Source organism: Galleria mellonella, unplaced genomic scaffold (assembly GCF_026898425.1).
Source record: "Galleria mellonella isolate WM207_F2 unplaced genomic scaffold, CSIRO_AGI_GalMel_v1 utg36, whole genome shotgun sequence".
NCBI classification, from domain to species: domain Eukaryota; kingdom Metazoa; phylum Arthropoda; class Insecta; order Lepidoptera; family Pyralidae; genus Galleria; species Galleria mellonella.
The window spans coordinates 6116640-6134164 of NW_026442086.1; the positions used below are offsets into that span (position 1 = coordinate 6116640).

The window sequence follows — 17525 nt, forward strand, 5'->3', positions numbered from 1 at the left end:
GTCCACATTTTCCTGGGCAAGATATTTATATTCGCTTACAAATATTGATGCACAATGCGACCAACGTCCGCGAAGTAGCCACATCCTGTTTAACAGAAGAATGGTGCCTACGCAATAGTTGCACTCATATATATATATATATATATATATATATATATATATATATATATATATAAAATATTTATATAATTGTATATTTGTATATCTTACCCATTCGAGATAAATCTCGATATGTATTTAAAACATACGATATGTATTTAAGACAACACCAGTGTGGATGCCATTTTTTTATAACAACAAAAGCTATTAAATAAACGAGTAAATTTTTTGGCAAAGAAAAACTTCTTTGCCAAAAAAAATTACTCGTTGAAAAGAGAATCTGTATGTAAACATACATTTACAATGTAGGATATCTTCCATATGTCTCGTTGTTTGTCAGTGCGCTCATAAAAGAAAATAGAAGCCATTTTTTTTATGCAACTTATGGCAAACAAGCTGATAACTGACTGAAAGTGGTAATTGCCAACTACTAAATAGCTAAATCACAGAATACGCTGTAACACCCACGGTAACTCTTACACGTTGCCATTCCTGCATAATACAATTGCCTGATACGAATATTTCAACACACAAATAATCATCCATTTTACAAACTACTGTTTTTTAGAGTTCCGTACCAAAAAGTTCGAAAGGAACCCTTATGGTGCAACTTTGTCCGTCCCTCTGTAACAACATTATATCTCGGCAACTACTAATGGTATCGCTTTGGAATTTAGAATAGTTTTATATGTTATTGACCCAAATATATTTACAATATATTACATATATTAAAAATAATTGAAAAAATATTTTTATTTTATTTACTAGGGAATCTTAAAGTTTGAAATACATAAATTTGAATATCGACCTACTAGTCCAAGTGGGGTACTGTTTATTTATTTAACTCTTTATTGCACCCGAAACATAAAAATAAACAATGACATAAACAACTCAAGTAAAAGATGGTAACATAAAGTACAGACTAAAATATATACATAAAGATACAAAAGGCGGTCATAATATATATTAGGAATATAGTTATATTATATGAATATATCAATTATTGCTTTATTTTTTCTCTATTCAATAATGTACCCTCTACGTATTTCTCGGTTTGCTCAATGGTTCACTGCTAGGAAACACCGTCTGGTGTTAAGTCCATCAAATGTACATAGAATTTTACTGTGCATTAAAGATAAATAAATAAATACATATGTAAATATTTCCATAACTCACACAAAGAAATATAACGAATCTAGTAAAAAGAAATAAAGTAAGAAAGGAAAGAAGTGAAAGAAAATGCGATTAGATTTGTCCTTTTAAACGAAGTTAAGGATTGGGGGTTCTATATCACATGAAAGGCCTTCATTTGTATACTTTAAAACTGATTTTTTATACTTTTTTATAATCGAAAATATGAGAAAATATCTACATCCTCCCTTCATCTCCAGAGTTTTTGAAGCGAAAAATCTGAAATAATTACAATTCATAAATATATATGTGGATAGCTGGCCTAGTTTGGGGTCTGAAGGTAATGCAGTAATTTCCTCGTTGAATATAAATTGTAAAAATTGTAAATTGTATTTTATGCAACTGTATCTTTCTTGAATAAAAATATTATTATTTATTTATTTAACACTATAATAGTACCGTTTTTTTTTTAAGAAATTAATAAAAAAAAAACATCAAAACAAACTCAATTATGCAGTCCAGTTTTTAACCATAACTATAGTCCAAAATATGAAATGATACGAATAAATAAAAATTTTATTTAAATTTATCATCAGGTATGTATGTATTTCATATGAGAAATGCAATAAAGGTCACTTATGTCATAGTTATATATATAGTTATGAATAATTGAAATTTCTTGCTAAAAATGTGATACACTAAGGTGATAAGGCAATATAACAATAGTTCGTTTCACACATTTTGTCATTCTTGACGTGCAACAATCATTACAATGTTACGACAAAATAAAACTTTATAATAAAATTAATTCTATACCCATATTTATATTCAGAAATTTACGTACGGAATCCTCGGCGTGTTACATCAACTCGCACCTGACCGGTTTTTTATTTGCTAATCGCCACACACCATAAACATGATTCATGATAATCATGACGACTCCGTGACATTTTTATAGCAAAATATATGGTATCACACACTGACACTATCATACTATGTAAACATTACGGAAACTAAGTTTCTTTTATTATTTAGTTAAACATTATTTGCTAATCGTGATTTAGTCGTGCTCTTTTAATTCTTCAACGATGATCGTGATGATGATGATGGTAGCGGATGCTAAAATTTCTGGAACAGACTTGAGAATTGGTGTTGTAAAAAGAATAAGACTTATTAAAAAATATCTACAGTTTTTAATAGACTTATCTCCAAAATTTTGCAGAAGACAAGTAAAAAATATACTTGTCTATTTAAAAAAAGCGCCTTCATAAGATTCCTATTTAGGATTATATTTATTAGGATTAAATTGAAATAATTTTTAATATTCTAAATAAATTTGGTACTGCTCATGTCTATAGGCGACTGTTACTACTTTCCATCAGGGCCGTCAGCTTGTTTGCCATTCTAAGTTGAAAAAAAAATTTTTGAAAATATATCAGAGGATTGAAAAGATACGTATCATGCGATCCATAATTCGATTATAGAGTCCGTTTTGTGTATGTAGGTCTTTTTTTTACACCGGCGTACTAACCTTATTATAGATACATATACTATTATATATAAATATATTATGATCGTGTATGACAGCGGGGAATTGAAACACAATGCACTAATCTAACGCAAGGTCGGACGCGGATCCGCGACTAATATCAAATAGGGCATATATTCTGTTTATTTGTTAATTGACTTCGAAAAGGTGGAGGTTTCTTTTACTTCTTATTTTAAAGTGCATTTTTAACCGACCTAAAAAAAGAGGAAGGTGTCAACTTGGTTGTAATTTTTTGTTTGTTACCTCAAAACTTCGTCAAATATAAAGTGATTGTAAAAAGTTTTCTTTTTATTTGGAAGTATATATTTTCAAATTACTCCCGTATACATTGTATGAAAATGGGTTTAGTAGTTTGGGTTTTAAATCAAAAACAGATTTTATCACTGTAGTAGTCGGGTTTTTATATATATTCTTTATTGCACTTAAACAATACATATAGCGATTAGTTTAACAACTTGTTAGCAAGGGAAGGCTTACCTCTGAAAGAGATCTCTTCCAGCCCACCCAGTATAGTTAGAGAGAAAATAATTTAATTTGGGTAATTCAGTGCAGGAAAGGTGCCGGTAAAAATAAGTAAATAGATAAATATATATACATATGTATAAGTGCATAGAATTATCATGTACTTGGTTAAAAGGTGTGATTTCATTTCATTTTTTTAAACAAAATCTACTAAAAAAAAGTACTAAATTCGTTTAATTTTTTCGTTGCCAAAATCAAATTAATTAAGTATATAAATATATTATAGTCACATTAATCACCTGCTCTTCAAACTAGGATAAGAGAAATTTGAGTCGTAGAAGGTTTTTTAGTATTTTGACTTATAAATTGAAAAAGTAAATACTTCCAAATTCTTGGCTGAAATTGTGTTCCAAATGGGCGGTAATGGAAAAATGACTATTCAAAAATGCTTGTTTTCTTGGATAAAAGTATTTCCTTCTTCTTTCTTTATATTTTTTCGTTGTCACACAAACGAAATCACAGGCTTAACTAGTAACAATATACAATACCTAATCGTAAAGAAAAATATCATAATATCATTTAAGTATAATTATTACAAAAGATTAAAGTTTTATGATAACATGAGTGTGTTTAAAAAATTAACAGCAAGTTTGTGCAATAGACCGCTGATAAACAACGTTTGATCAATTGTTTAGAAATTGTACCTAGATAAATAATTTCATAAACGAATTAGTTTTATCTTGATCCTATTAGCATAGCATTAATTCTAATTTAAAATACTTAGTTGTGCACGAGTTTAGTTGTACAAATAGTTATTAAATTAATAACAAGAGATAACTATAGGAATAGTAGGGGGGAAAGGGATTGTTAGTAATGGAAATTGAGAATCCCATTGCTAGCAATATACCCAACAAGGTCGACCTCCTCGTGGTTCCCCCTGGAAACTATCATGGTTAATTCCTGATGAATTCATCATGATGGGCTAACTGGCCTGTTTTCATTCTCATCTATCACCCTTCACTGGTGCTCCGCCAGCGTATCCCGTTAGCGCAGGCGGGTTTACCATACCATTTTCACCCATCAAAAAAAAAAAAAAAAACTATAGGAATAGTAGAGTCTTGTCATAATGTTTTGTTTTTTAATTTTTTTATGCAACTTCGAATGGCAAACAAGCTAACGGCCCAGTTGATGGAAAATAGTAACCGTCGCCTATAGACATGAGCAGTACTATGGTCATAATAGAGTATACTGTTTCACATCTATAATGTTTCACGTTGTCCTAACAATTATAAAGAACAAAAGAATTAGCCAGATAAATGCATCTGTTTTGTAGTAATGCTTGCATTCTGCAACTGATTTGTACTAGGAGGGAAAGTTTTGTTGGTAATGCGGACTATCAGTTTCATTTCTAGCAATATACTGTCAGGTCAACCTCCACGTGGTGCCCCCCGGAAATCATGGTGTAGAATTCCAGGTGTATTCAGCACGAGGAACTAACTGACCTGCTTTTCTTTATTCTCGCCTATCATCCCTCACTGGTACCCCATCAAAGTATACCGTTAGCGTAAGCAAAATTACCATTCCATCATCATCCAATAAAGAAAATCTGATTCGAACTAAAAACAGGATATAAGATAAAACCTTAATAAAGGTTTCTCCAGGATCAGCAATGTGATCTGACCCCCCTAGTGTTACAGGCATCCATAGGCTGTTGTAACCGTTTATCATCAAACGGGCTGTAAGCTTGTTTACCACCTTCGTGGTATAAAAAGTACAAAAAATGTGAAAGTTGGTTTGGCTTTTTTATTTTAAATTTTTAATATACACGTGGACTGCATGGGACGGAGAAGGATAGACTGTTATTTTAATGGACATATTGGCTTTACCTCTCATACTTCAATAAAAATAGGCTAATTTAATGTTGATAATCCAACACCGATAGCATCCAGTAAAGGTCTTCTTAACATACATCATACATACCTCTCAGTGCTTTTAAATTTGTAATATGTATTTTATGCATCTGTCTACCTTGTCAGGAACTGGAGTCGTGATCATATCTTTTTTATAATATTAAATTTTATGTCATTACATACTGTTGTTATTAATGTAATAGAATTTATAGCCTACATCTATTAGTGTTTATCAACTTGTTAATTTAGGTACTTATAACTGATATATAGCTAATTCATTATGTCTTTATCTAAAGAAGAGGTAGTAGCGTCTAAAAATAAACTTTTGGAGGCTCGTTAAAAGTCTTATTTCTGATGCATCTTGTCATGTAAAAATATCTACTGATATAGAAAAGTTTCTCGCATCAGCTGCTAATATTGAAACCCTTCGGTCTGAATTTAATTTAGTGGTTGAGAATTTAGCTTAGATGCTATCAGACCCAAAATTAACACCTAATTTTAGTACTTGACAATCATATGATGAGTTATATTTACAAACGGATAGCTGCATCATATAGTGGAAAGAGGACTGGTGAAAGTAAACAAGCAACCTCAGTCCTTCTCAGCTTCGGCTTTCAGCTATTGGATTAATGAAGTTTCATAGGGACCCTAAATCGTTTGAATGTTATAGTAATACCATATATAATAATTTCCATTTCAATAATTCAGAAAAGGTTTATTATCTTACTGGTTTATTAGAGGGTAAGGCATTGACCTCAATTAGTGATCTGTCTCCTACTAAAGACAATTATTATGCTATTTATGATATCTTAGTGGAAAGATACCAAGATTTACGTTTCTTAAGTACTGCACATTTAGACGTTATGTCTGAATTTAAAAGGATGCAGTCGCCGTCTTTAAAAGGTTTGAATGCTTTTATTAATACATTTTTTATGTCCATGATTGCATCCTTCGAAAAATTAAATATGAAAAATTTATTACATTTTACTTATTTATATTTAGCCATTAAGAAAATAGACACGGAAACTGCGCGCTTGTTTGGGCAGTACGAGTATGTTCGCGATGAAAGATTACCGACTTATCCTAGTTATATTAAATTTATTAGAAACAGGTTAAAATTCTTGGTGCCACGAACAAAATTAGTTTGTCCGTACCTAATGGATCAAACCTCACACTCCAAAGTTCACTCAATCATTTCTAACTGCTAAACAAACAATTAATTAATTAATAACTACAGTATTTGAAAATAAACTCACAGCCCACATAGAAGAGTAAAGGCCTATTTCTAAACTTAGTCTATTTTGAAAAGATTTCAGTTCCATCACAAATTTATTACCATGCCTGTAATCATATTGCTAAAAAGCGATATAGCTATTTTAAAAATCGCAGTGTTGATACAAACTTATTGGCATTTACCGACTTCCTGATTCGATGATAGGTGGGCATCATGTACATTGACTTCTCTAGAGCATTTGATAAAATAAATCATAATCTATTAATCAAGAAGTTGGCCAAGATCGGTGTACACGGCAGTCTCGTAAGGTGGATCGAATCGTACACCAATAATCGAAGTCAAGCGACTTGCGTGAAGAGCCACACTTCACAAATCTTAAAAGTATCCTCTGGTGTGCTTCAAGGCTCCCATTTGGGACCTTTGCTTTCCTCTTTGAATATTAATCATTAAGACACTGCTCTCAAAAGTTCTATAAAATAATTAAATATGTTAAAGACAGTGTTAATTTATAAGAAGATTTAATAATATGATTATTGTATGTCTAACTAATTATTTCTGAATGCTAATATTTATTATTTATTTTTTATACATGCAATACTAATATAATTATTTATATATTTTTTTCTGGTCCCTAAAAATATGTACTCCTAGAAATATATGAATCCTTCAACTTAGTGCAGCGACGAGCTATGAGAATTATCGATGATCCCAGGCTTACAAGCGGTATCGAATCCTTAAGATTTAGCAGAGTTTTACTCTACGTGTTCTACCGTTTGTACAACGGGTTATGCTCAGAAGAATTGTTCAATCTGATGCCCACGATCACTTTCTACCATCGTACAGCTCGCGAACGACATGGAGTTCACACTAGAGCGTAGATGGTCGCGTACAATGCAATTTCAGAGATGTTTTCTACCACGAACGCTCAGGTTATGAAATGAGCTCCCTGTCAAAGTTTTTTCAAGAGACTACAGCGTGGGGTTCTTCAAAAGGGGGTAAAAAGGTTTCTTCAGGGTCAACAACGCGCACATTCTTGCAGGCGTTCATAAGCTACTGCAGCCGCTTACCATCAGGTGGGCAGTATGTTCCTTTGTCACTTCAGTGGTATAAAATATAAAAACATAACTTTGTCCATAGCTAAAAGCTCTGTTCCAGATCCTAGTGTAGACACCAAAAAATTCCGGCCCCCAACCTAAATACACCTACGGGCATACCTAAAACTTTAATTGCTAATTCATTTAATAAAATTCTTGTCCTATCTACTAGTTTCTTATATTTTTGTTACATTGTTATGACATTTTCTCATATGTTGTACTTGTAAGATAGCTAACTTAAATACAGATAATAGCTTTCAGTCTTATTATTTAAATCACAATTTATCATGTATGTTAAAAAAAACTTACTTAATATAAATAATTTTGAGTGATTTGATATTATCTATTACTAAATATGTAATCACAATTCTGTTTCAAATATGACTGTGTGTATGTGTGTGTGTGTATGTGTGTGTGTATGTGTGTGTATGTGTATGTGTCTAGTTGAATAATGAAAAAGCAACGTTATTTTAATACATACAGAGTTGCTTATTTTTTTTAAGGTTTCTATAAAGAAAATACGAAACCCTTATAGGATAACTTCGTTGTTCGTCCATCCGTTCGTCCGTCCGTCTGTCTGTTAAAATTCTTTTTCTTAGGAACGCGTGAGATATCAAGTTGTAACCTTTTAAAACAGTGAAGAAATGAATCTTCTAAATCGACGCAATCAAAAGATACGACCATTTATGTTCCATTTTTATCGCATATTTTGACATTCGCAAAGAGTGTGAATACCAAAAAATCAAAGGGTATCCCGTGACCAAATATCATAAAGTTTGGCAAGAAGCAATATCATGTATCACAAATAAAGGGCAAAATTCAAAACCTCTAAATTTGTAGTTATTTAAAAAAAAAATGATAATTTTGTACGGAACTACACGAACTACAATTTTGTACGGAAAAAAATTACACGAATCCGACTTCCACTTGACCGGCTTTTTTATTATTTTTTAGGCCCAGTTCTGTTCAGAATACATTTCTACCATTGTCTCTCTTACCTTCAAATGAATGCGTTTTGCTAACCGCTATATTGATATACTATGCAACATTACAATGCTTCATTGCAAGCTAGTGACCTCCACGTGGTCCTTCGTGGATATAAGTATTTTTATGGGATACCGAGTAGGCCGTGCCCAACACGCAGTACTATCTGGAGCTGTTAAATCCCCCCCCCCCCCTTCTCGAGGAACTATACATGTGCACACGCATAAGAATCTTATTAAAAAAAACCACAAGAAATGCAAATTTTTATAGGGTAGGAAAATGAAGCATACAATTATGCTTAATTTTTATTTTTTTTTTATACTATTATTATTACTACTATTACTATTTTATCATACTAGCTTTTGCCCGCGACTTCGTCTGCTTGATCTCGGTATTATGTTCGTTGATCGGGATAAAAGTTAGTATATGTCCTTCTCCGCCACATAACAGTACCTGTATACCAAATGTTATAGTGATAAATTAAATCAATTATTGTGAAAGCAATATTGGTTCAAAAGTATGAAAACTCTTTTAATTTTCTATTGACGCGTTATCGTGGATGTATGGAAATTTAAATCGTCATATAATTGTATACATTTATTTATTTCTACTTTATTGCACAATTAAAAATTACATTAATAAATATTATTTTAATCAAAGATATACAATAGGCGAGGTTATGAATTATATCCGATTCTTATTTTTTTTATGATAGAATAGCAAAAAGCTTACGGTCCACCTGATGAAAAGTACTTGTTCTAACTGTCGACTCAAGTGACACCATGGACATCATAAAAAATAATTAAGGTACACGATACCCTTCATGATCAATTTCTATGGAAAATGGTGTTATGTTATATTTTAGGCGAAAAGGGATTGTTAGTAATGGGGTCAAATAGCCCCATTACTGTAGTAATATATCCTATCAGGTCGGTCCCTGAGTTATATCCCCATGAAAGGCAACGTGGATAAGTTTTAATTAAATTGGGATAGGATGGACCAACTGACCTGCTTTTATTCTCACATACCTATCATCCCTCAAAGATACCCTACCTCCTACTTGATAGCGCAGGTAGGGCTATCGTTCCATAATCACCCATTAGATTTTGTTTATCAAGATGCTTGACAGCAAATTATTAGGTACAATTAATTTGTGATCAGAAAATGTATTTTTAATTTAAAGGCAAATTATCAATTGTGATATCACATTATTTTTGTAAATACTCAGTTGTTATAGAAACTAACCTATTTTTTTTTTGATGGGTGATTTGGGTATTTTCATTCTATTTTTGATATCTCTAGAATTTATTACAGTTCTTCCTATTAGTAACGTTACGCTAATTATTGTCATAAACTTTAAAAATAGAACGTAGTCCTTACTTTTACTTACATTCAATTATGACGTATACCGCTTATTCCCGCCAAAAATTTAAAAAATAGAACGTACTCCTTGTTTGGGTACTTTCGTTCAATTTTGACGTCTCCAGGAATTGTCGCACTCTTGCCCATTAGTGTCTGTCTCGACTGATAATATAACAGTCTGCCCACGCGGCGCACAATCAGTCATGTCGCGGTTGCAGACGTTGTTACTGGCGCAGGTTGTCGCCGCGTTGTGCGCGCACGCAGGTGTGTTGTGTTGTGTTTGTTTTATGTGTTATTTAAGTGGAAAAAAAATTCCCAAATAAAAATTATAATAATTTTATTTATTGTTATTAGAAATATTTTTTACGTGACCAGACTTCGGGTTTAATGTATAAAAAGAAATTCATAAATTTTTACTTAATTAAAAATATTAAGAAAACAAAAAAAAAATTAAGGCTATTAATGTCACTTTGATTAGCTATAGGTGCCAATTAGTGATTGCTTCACGAATCAATGTACTTGAAAAACAATTAGTCAAATTCATAAATTTAATTACCATTCAAAAATCTTATCACACAGCGATATTGAATAAAAATGTCCACTCAATGTATCACACAAAGAGATATTTTTAAAAACAAAATACATTTTTTTATCTTTACGACAACGGCAATAGCCGACAAATACCAATGAAAATCCCATTAGAGGTTATAGGCGCCAGCATTTTTAACTACTATAATTTACTTAAATAAATGCTCAAAAAGTTAATTAAATAATTAAAGTAATAAATAAAAATTATGTTCCACAAAAAACTTCAATTGTAGTATAATCAGTTATTTTAATTTACCTAAACTACTAAACCGATTTTGATAAAATTTCTATGGGACTAATCTCTAAGATAAAAAAAAAGAATTTTTCAACTTGGTTTAGAATTGACGGAGTTATGAGAAACATAAAAAAATACAACCGAATCGAGAGCCCTTTTTTTAAAGTCGATTGAAAATGTATTTTTATTATAATTATTATTAATAATATTGAAATATTTTCCATATTTATGGATTTTTTCTCATGCAACAAAAATGAATACAATTGCTAGATTACATTAATTACTATTTATTTATGAATTGTAATATAAATTAAATTTAAATATTAATTTAAATTAACACAATTATTAAAATTAAATTATTTATAATAAAATTGTATACAAACGTGGTAGAAATATAGGGAAAAAATATATATAGAGTCGTAATAAAAGCAACAGAAACTAAAATAATAATTTTTAGAATATTTGTCAGTCCCTCTACTTGTATATATGTATATATTCTGGCATTATGCTAAAACTACAACAAATTGAATTCTTTCACTGAGTTGTTTACCTGAAAAAATAAATTTCCGTTTATATTTCATCTTGATACCATCTAGAAGTAAACCTCATTGGTTTTCCCACTTCTGAAATTTACGCGTATATAATACAATTAAAAATATAATATAATAATATAAAAAAAATAACAAAATATAGGACAGAATCTCTGATGTACTCATAGACTTAGTACAATCTACTTACGTACTAAAATCTAAAGATGTACTTCTCTCAAATATTTAGTAACATGCACACGGCTCGCCTGATGTTACGTAATTACCATAACCCATGGTTACATTCCGCGTTAATCACCAAAGTTAGTTTCCTAAATTGGTTCAACCGAGTACAGATAATACCCTGAATGTAATTTACATAAAACATAACTAGAACTTAGAGAGTGTTCTGTAATTAATGGGTCTGAGGGAAGTTTGATAAAATATACCAAAATCAAAATTTACCAAAAGAAGACTTTGTGCAAAAGTCGTCTGCTTGGTGGCTTATCGGTGTCCCATTCATTTTTTAGCCGTGAAGCAGTTGTTTTTGCATGAGTAATCACACTTAATTAAATTAATAATTATTATATTAGTACAGCAATGACATTACAAGATACAGAGGTATAACACTTCAGTCCTCAAAAATGGCAACGCATGGTGTTATCATGGGCGACGTAGTATACTCTGGTATATCCGTGGTACTGTTCATGTTTTTAGGCGAAAGATACCATTTTCCATTTGGTGGGCCATCAGCTCGTTTGGCATTTTAAGTTGCACAAAAATCAATTGGAAGCAGGCTCCATGAAATTGTTGTTGTGTGCCATGAATTTTGTTTTGTTTTGTATTCACTTAACTGGAAGAAGCAAGTGATACAAAATATATTAACTTACTTATAAATGTGACTATTAGTTTGTTTGTTACATATATATATATATATATATATATATATATATATATAAGTAGGAAGCAACTTCTTTACATCTCAACTCATCGCACTGTTCCTATTTCCTATTCCTTCGCCACTCAAGCCATTAAACACTGGAATGCACTGCCTCTTTACATTAAATCTATTAATAACTTTTTTAAAAACTTGTAATACATTGTTATATCTCTGTTTCTCTCTTCTTTCTTTTTGCTTCTTATTTGTACTTTTTGCTTCAATCGTAGGTATTTTTTGGGCTTATTTTCTTTTATCTGCTATTCTTGTCTATCATCATTAGTATTATATTTGTATATTATATGTATGTATTTGTGTAGGTAAGTATATATATTTATGCATGTATTTATGTATGTATTGGTATATTTGTACTTATTTTAGTAGTAAATGCACCGCCTACTTAATTTTGTGTTTCCTCATGATTAACTAGTAGAGAAAACGCCGTTAGATGTTAAATCCGCCATATGTAGTTATATAATTGTGCATTAAAGTTTAAAATAAATAAATATTACTTATATATGTGTACTTGGGATAGGAAAGGTTATAATTTACATTTTATCCTGATCAATCAAGATTGACACGGTCACGTGGACGAAGTCAGCGATAAAAACTAGTATTACATGAATTTCATTACTTATACTTACGGGTAAATCTCATCATATAAGGTTGATCCCACAACATCGGGCCTCACCATAACTCATCCCATTCCAAATCACATAGGTTTTGTGGGATTAAATAGAATAGTAACCCTATCATACTTTTTGTAATTATGTAAGTGTAAAATTAAGCCCAAACTAAATATTTATATCTTCCTTTCTTTTTTCTTTCTTTCATTCTTTCTTTCTATCTATCTATACTATTAAAATACGCTGATAGGGTATGAGTGAATAATGATAGCTGAAATTAACTTTCGTTTTCTTTAACTTAGTTTTTGACCATGAAAATTCAAATTGTCAATAACAGCTTTATACGAATTTTTTTGAAATGATTAAAGATTTATGTCACTATTAGAGCACTTTTTGATAATTAACTAAATCAATATCATCATCATCATATTAGATTTTAGTTGTCCGCTGGTAAATATAAACCTTCCCCTTGGGGGATACTGCCAGTAATTATCACGCTTGACAAGCGAATTAGCAACCGCGGTTAGGCTTTAGAGATGTTTTAAGAGGGATGTTGCTGTCCATCCCTTGCCCTCTCTTAGCCACGTCTTGCGACACCTACAGGAAAGGAAGGGGTGGCCTATTCTATACCGTGACTACACGGCCAATCATCATCAGATCAGTCGTTATTTGACGACTGCTGAATATAGGACATGAATGAATGAATGAATGAGTATACTTTATTTGCATTATACAATATAGGGAATAAGCAAGGCAATTAATAAATATAACGATACAGTTGTGTAAGTACAGTAAGGCGGTATTTCTGCTGAGAGCAATCAAACGTCCTCCATAGACTGTCATAAGGAACGGGATTTATGACAGTTTATTATTGGTGGGATTTTAAATAGATAAAATAGATAATTTATCTGCATAACTTACAGCACACAAATAAAATAAAAAAAGATAAAAGAATACTTGTACAAAAATAATAAAAAAATGCATAAAAGAAGTAACAATTTTTCCCTTCATGCGTGTGCTTATAGTAACACAAAATGGTCACAACTCTACTTATTGCTATGTCTTTGCTAAAAAGAAATGAAATATAGATAAAATATATTTTTAATATATTTTTTAATATATATTTCACAATTTATTATGTAGTTTATTTTAAAATACATTATAAAATATATTAAAATCTCTCACCTATATAAAGCTACATTATCAGCTAGTAACATTATGCAGTATTTTATTATCTTTACACGTGCGAAGCCGGGGCAGGTGGTTAGTTTCGAAATGGCTGAAAATATATGAAATCGTTTTTGAAAATAATTCCGATATTACCTCATACCGATTGACTAAACTCTGTTAATCATACGTCTTTCTACTTATCTTCGTTTTAAATGGCCCTGCATATTTCCACCGTGAAGCAAAAATACGTGCTTTATTTCGTTTCGAGTTAAATGTAACAAGACAAGTGTAATCTCTTACACAATAACACCTCAGATATGACAAGGCATGAAAGGTATCGGAACAGCATAGTATATATTACTAGCGACTAGGAATGGGTAATATCCGATATCTATATGTTGAGTTCTACTGGATATTGATAACTACTTATTGCAATATTGCCTATACCAGTTGGATATCTATATGTTTTACGAGCGGGTTCTTCTTTTCGATATTATATATTGGAAAACCAATAATAAATATATCTGTTATTAGGGCAATGTATGTATGTAATATATATATACATACATATCTGTCACGCCTGTCTCCCATTAGGGTAGGCAGAAACAATGGAACGCCAAATGCTTGGATTTAAACAAACCTCTTTCGCTTCCTCCACATTCCATCAATCTTTTCATACACGCTCGCCGGTTACGGGTACTTTGGTCGACATACGTCCGTCTAGGGCGGCCCCTACCGACATCTCCATTCATTCTTGCTTGATAAATCTCTTTCGTAATTATATTATAACTAAAATATATAGATATTGCAATATATCTTTAAAAGATGATAATGTAATGATAACCCCGTCTGCGCTACTGATATACGTTAGTGGGCACTAGTGAGGGACGATTGGTGATGATGAAAAGGCAGATCTATTAGCCCATCGTGTTAAAAATTTATGATAAATTAGTCACGATGGTTTCCAGGGGGAACCACGTGGTGGTCAACCTGATAGAGTATATTGATAGCAATGGGAACTAACCTCTCCATTACTAACAATCCCTTCTCCCTTACTGCTATATATTACCTACCCTTACTAGCGACCCGCCCCGGTTTCTCATGGGTAAAAAGAATAAAATACAGCTTATATCATCATTTCCATAGATTAAAGGATTTTTAAAATTAGTTAAGTATTTTCTAAGTTCTTTCATTACAAATAAAAATCTATTTTTTCCTATTTCAGTTGTTTTTGTTTATATTTATAGATAAAACTTACTATTTGCTATCAGGTACAAATAAAAGTATTTGATTCCCACGTAAACAACAAACATTTTTATTCATAAATATGTTGTTTGTATTGAGCTTGATGTTTTCTATGAAAGGTATTTGTGTATATACGAAAAAAAAAGTAATTCTATCAATTTTTTAACGGCCATAGTAACTATTAGGTTTAGGACTAGATAGCGCTGTATTACAAATAGAAGGTTATTTATTATTATTAAAGAAAATCTCATTACTTTCAAACACTGATAACTGAGAAAATTTATTTTAATATAATAAAAAGTTCGATTAGTTTCGGGATCAATTCGTGATTCTTATTCATAAGCGGCTGTGACAGGACCGCGAGCCTGACCGCGCACCTTAGCCCGCCGAGTACGAACCGTAAGAACTGCTCATGAATAAGGATCACGAGTTGATCCCCAAACTAGTCGAGCTTCCTCAATCTAATTACACGTAAGTTAAACCTGTAGTTATTAAATCAAAATATAATATAATGTGTATTTTTTAAACATTTAACAATAAAGTACTGATTAATTCCTGGTGAATTCATCACACTGGGGTATTGGAATTTTCACCTATCATTCCTCACTGTTTCTATACAGTGTCTAAGATTGAGGGACGTTTTGCCAGTAGCCGCTTCGCTTGGCAGGCGGGTTGGCAACCGCAGTTTTTTTTTTGATAGGTGAAAATGGTATAGCCTCGCCTGCGCTAACGGAATACGCTGGCGGAGCACCAGTGAAGGGTGATAGATGAGAATGAAAACAGGCCAGTTAGCCCATCATGATGAATTCATCAGGAATTAACCATGATAGTTTCCAGGGGGAACCGTGAGGAGGTCGACCTGGTTGGGTATATTGCTAGTAATGGGATTCTCAGTCTCCATTACTAACAATCCCTTTCTCCCCCTGAAAACCGCAGTTAGGTCTTTGGATATATTTTAAGGGATTGCAAGAAGTCAGTGGATTCAGGTGGCACAGGACCGTTCTTTATGACGGTAGGGTAAGGGGACGAATAATGGCTGAAATGATGATGCCTCACTGACACTCCACTAGCGTGATTCAACAATGCAAGCGTACTTACCATATTATTTCCCCTATCATTACTCGCTAGATACATTCACACGTATTACAGGGAAGGCAAAGGAGTGGTGAAACATTCAATTCAAATTCGTCACCCAAACTTCGCCGTTCGGATTTTTTGTTTTATGCAAACCAAAACTAGCCAGGGAGGGGCAACCAGTAACCTGATAAGCGACCGTTCCGTGTGTCCAAACAGTTTTCATTATCAAACATATTTGGTAATGACTGCTCCCTGCGCAAGTCACGTTCAATATTTTCATAACTTTGTAGTTGTGAAACGTGATCATAGACAATTCTGATAGTATTTGTAATAATTACAAATAAAAAAAAAATACATTTTTTATTTTATATCATCATTTAGCTGTCCAATGCTGAACATAATATTGGAGTGCAAATTTAATGCCGTTTTATGTAATATTTATTTTATCAATGTATTAATTTGTAATCTGTTGCCTTGCTATAAATAAATAAATAAGCCTCCCTCTTGGGGGTTTTGCCAGTAGGTGCCATGCTTGGCAGGCGGATTGGCAACCGCAGTCAGATTTTAGAGATGTTTTAAAAGGGACGCTGCTGCTCAACCCTCGCCCTCCCTTGGTCGGCTCTTACGACACCCACGGGAAAGGAAGGGGTGGCCCATTCTATTTTATATACTTGTACGTTACTAGAGACTCGCAATCGACTTTGTACAAAAGTCGATTGCTTGAGTAACTCTGTCCCATTCGTGTTTCCACCGTGAAGCAGTTGTGTTTGCATGGCTGTGTTTTGGTTTGAAGGGTGGAATATGGTGTGAATTTACTGGGTACAGAGGAATAACACCCGAGTCCTCAGGAATGGCAACGCATGGGGGGTATCATGGGCGAAACAGTATACTCTGTTATGTCCATGGTACTGTTCATGTCTATAGGCGATGGTTACTTTTCCATGAGGTGGGCCGTTAGCTTGTTTGCCATTCTAAGTTGTATAAAAAAAATCCATTACAAACAAAAAATTATATCTTTCTCCTGTTTATAATATTACACTATAGTTTAGTTTTTTTTTTAATTACATAAGATAAATGCTATGGAACGTGAGTCAAAATTATTGTGTTATTGTTTGAAATAATATTTTTTTTATTTAATATTTTTTTTATCACGTATCGTATTAGTCACGGGACTAGTCATAAATAAACGTGCTAGGATTTTTTTTCTTTTTATTAAATCTAAAATCTTTTGTCTATAACTTTGTATGCGTGGATTTTGAAAATAGGTAACAACTATACTATTTAAAACATTTTTT

At 32.2% G+C, this 17525-nt stretch overlaps 1 protein-coding gene across 1 annotated transcript in view; it reads left to right on the forward strand.

The window, feature by feature from the left end:
• The first annotated feature begins 9976 nt into the window (after positions 1-9976).
• The window catches only part of LOC113513129 (membrane-bound alkaline phosphatase-like), a 39200-nt gene continuing 31651 nt past the window's right edge, over positions 9977-17525 (forward strand). The window contains exon 1 of the mRNA XM_026897106.3: positions 9977-10089. Coding sequence (XP_026752907.2) covers positions 10029-10089 — 61 coding nt within the window. The 5' untranslated portion in view covers positions 9977-10028. The remainder of the gene's footprint in view (positions 10090-17525) is intronic.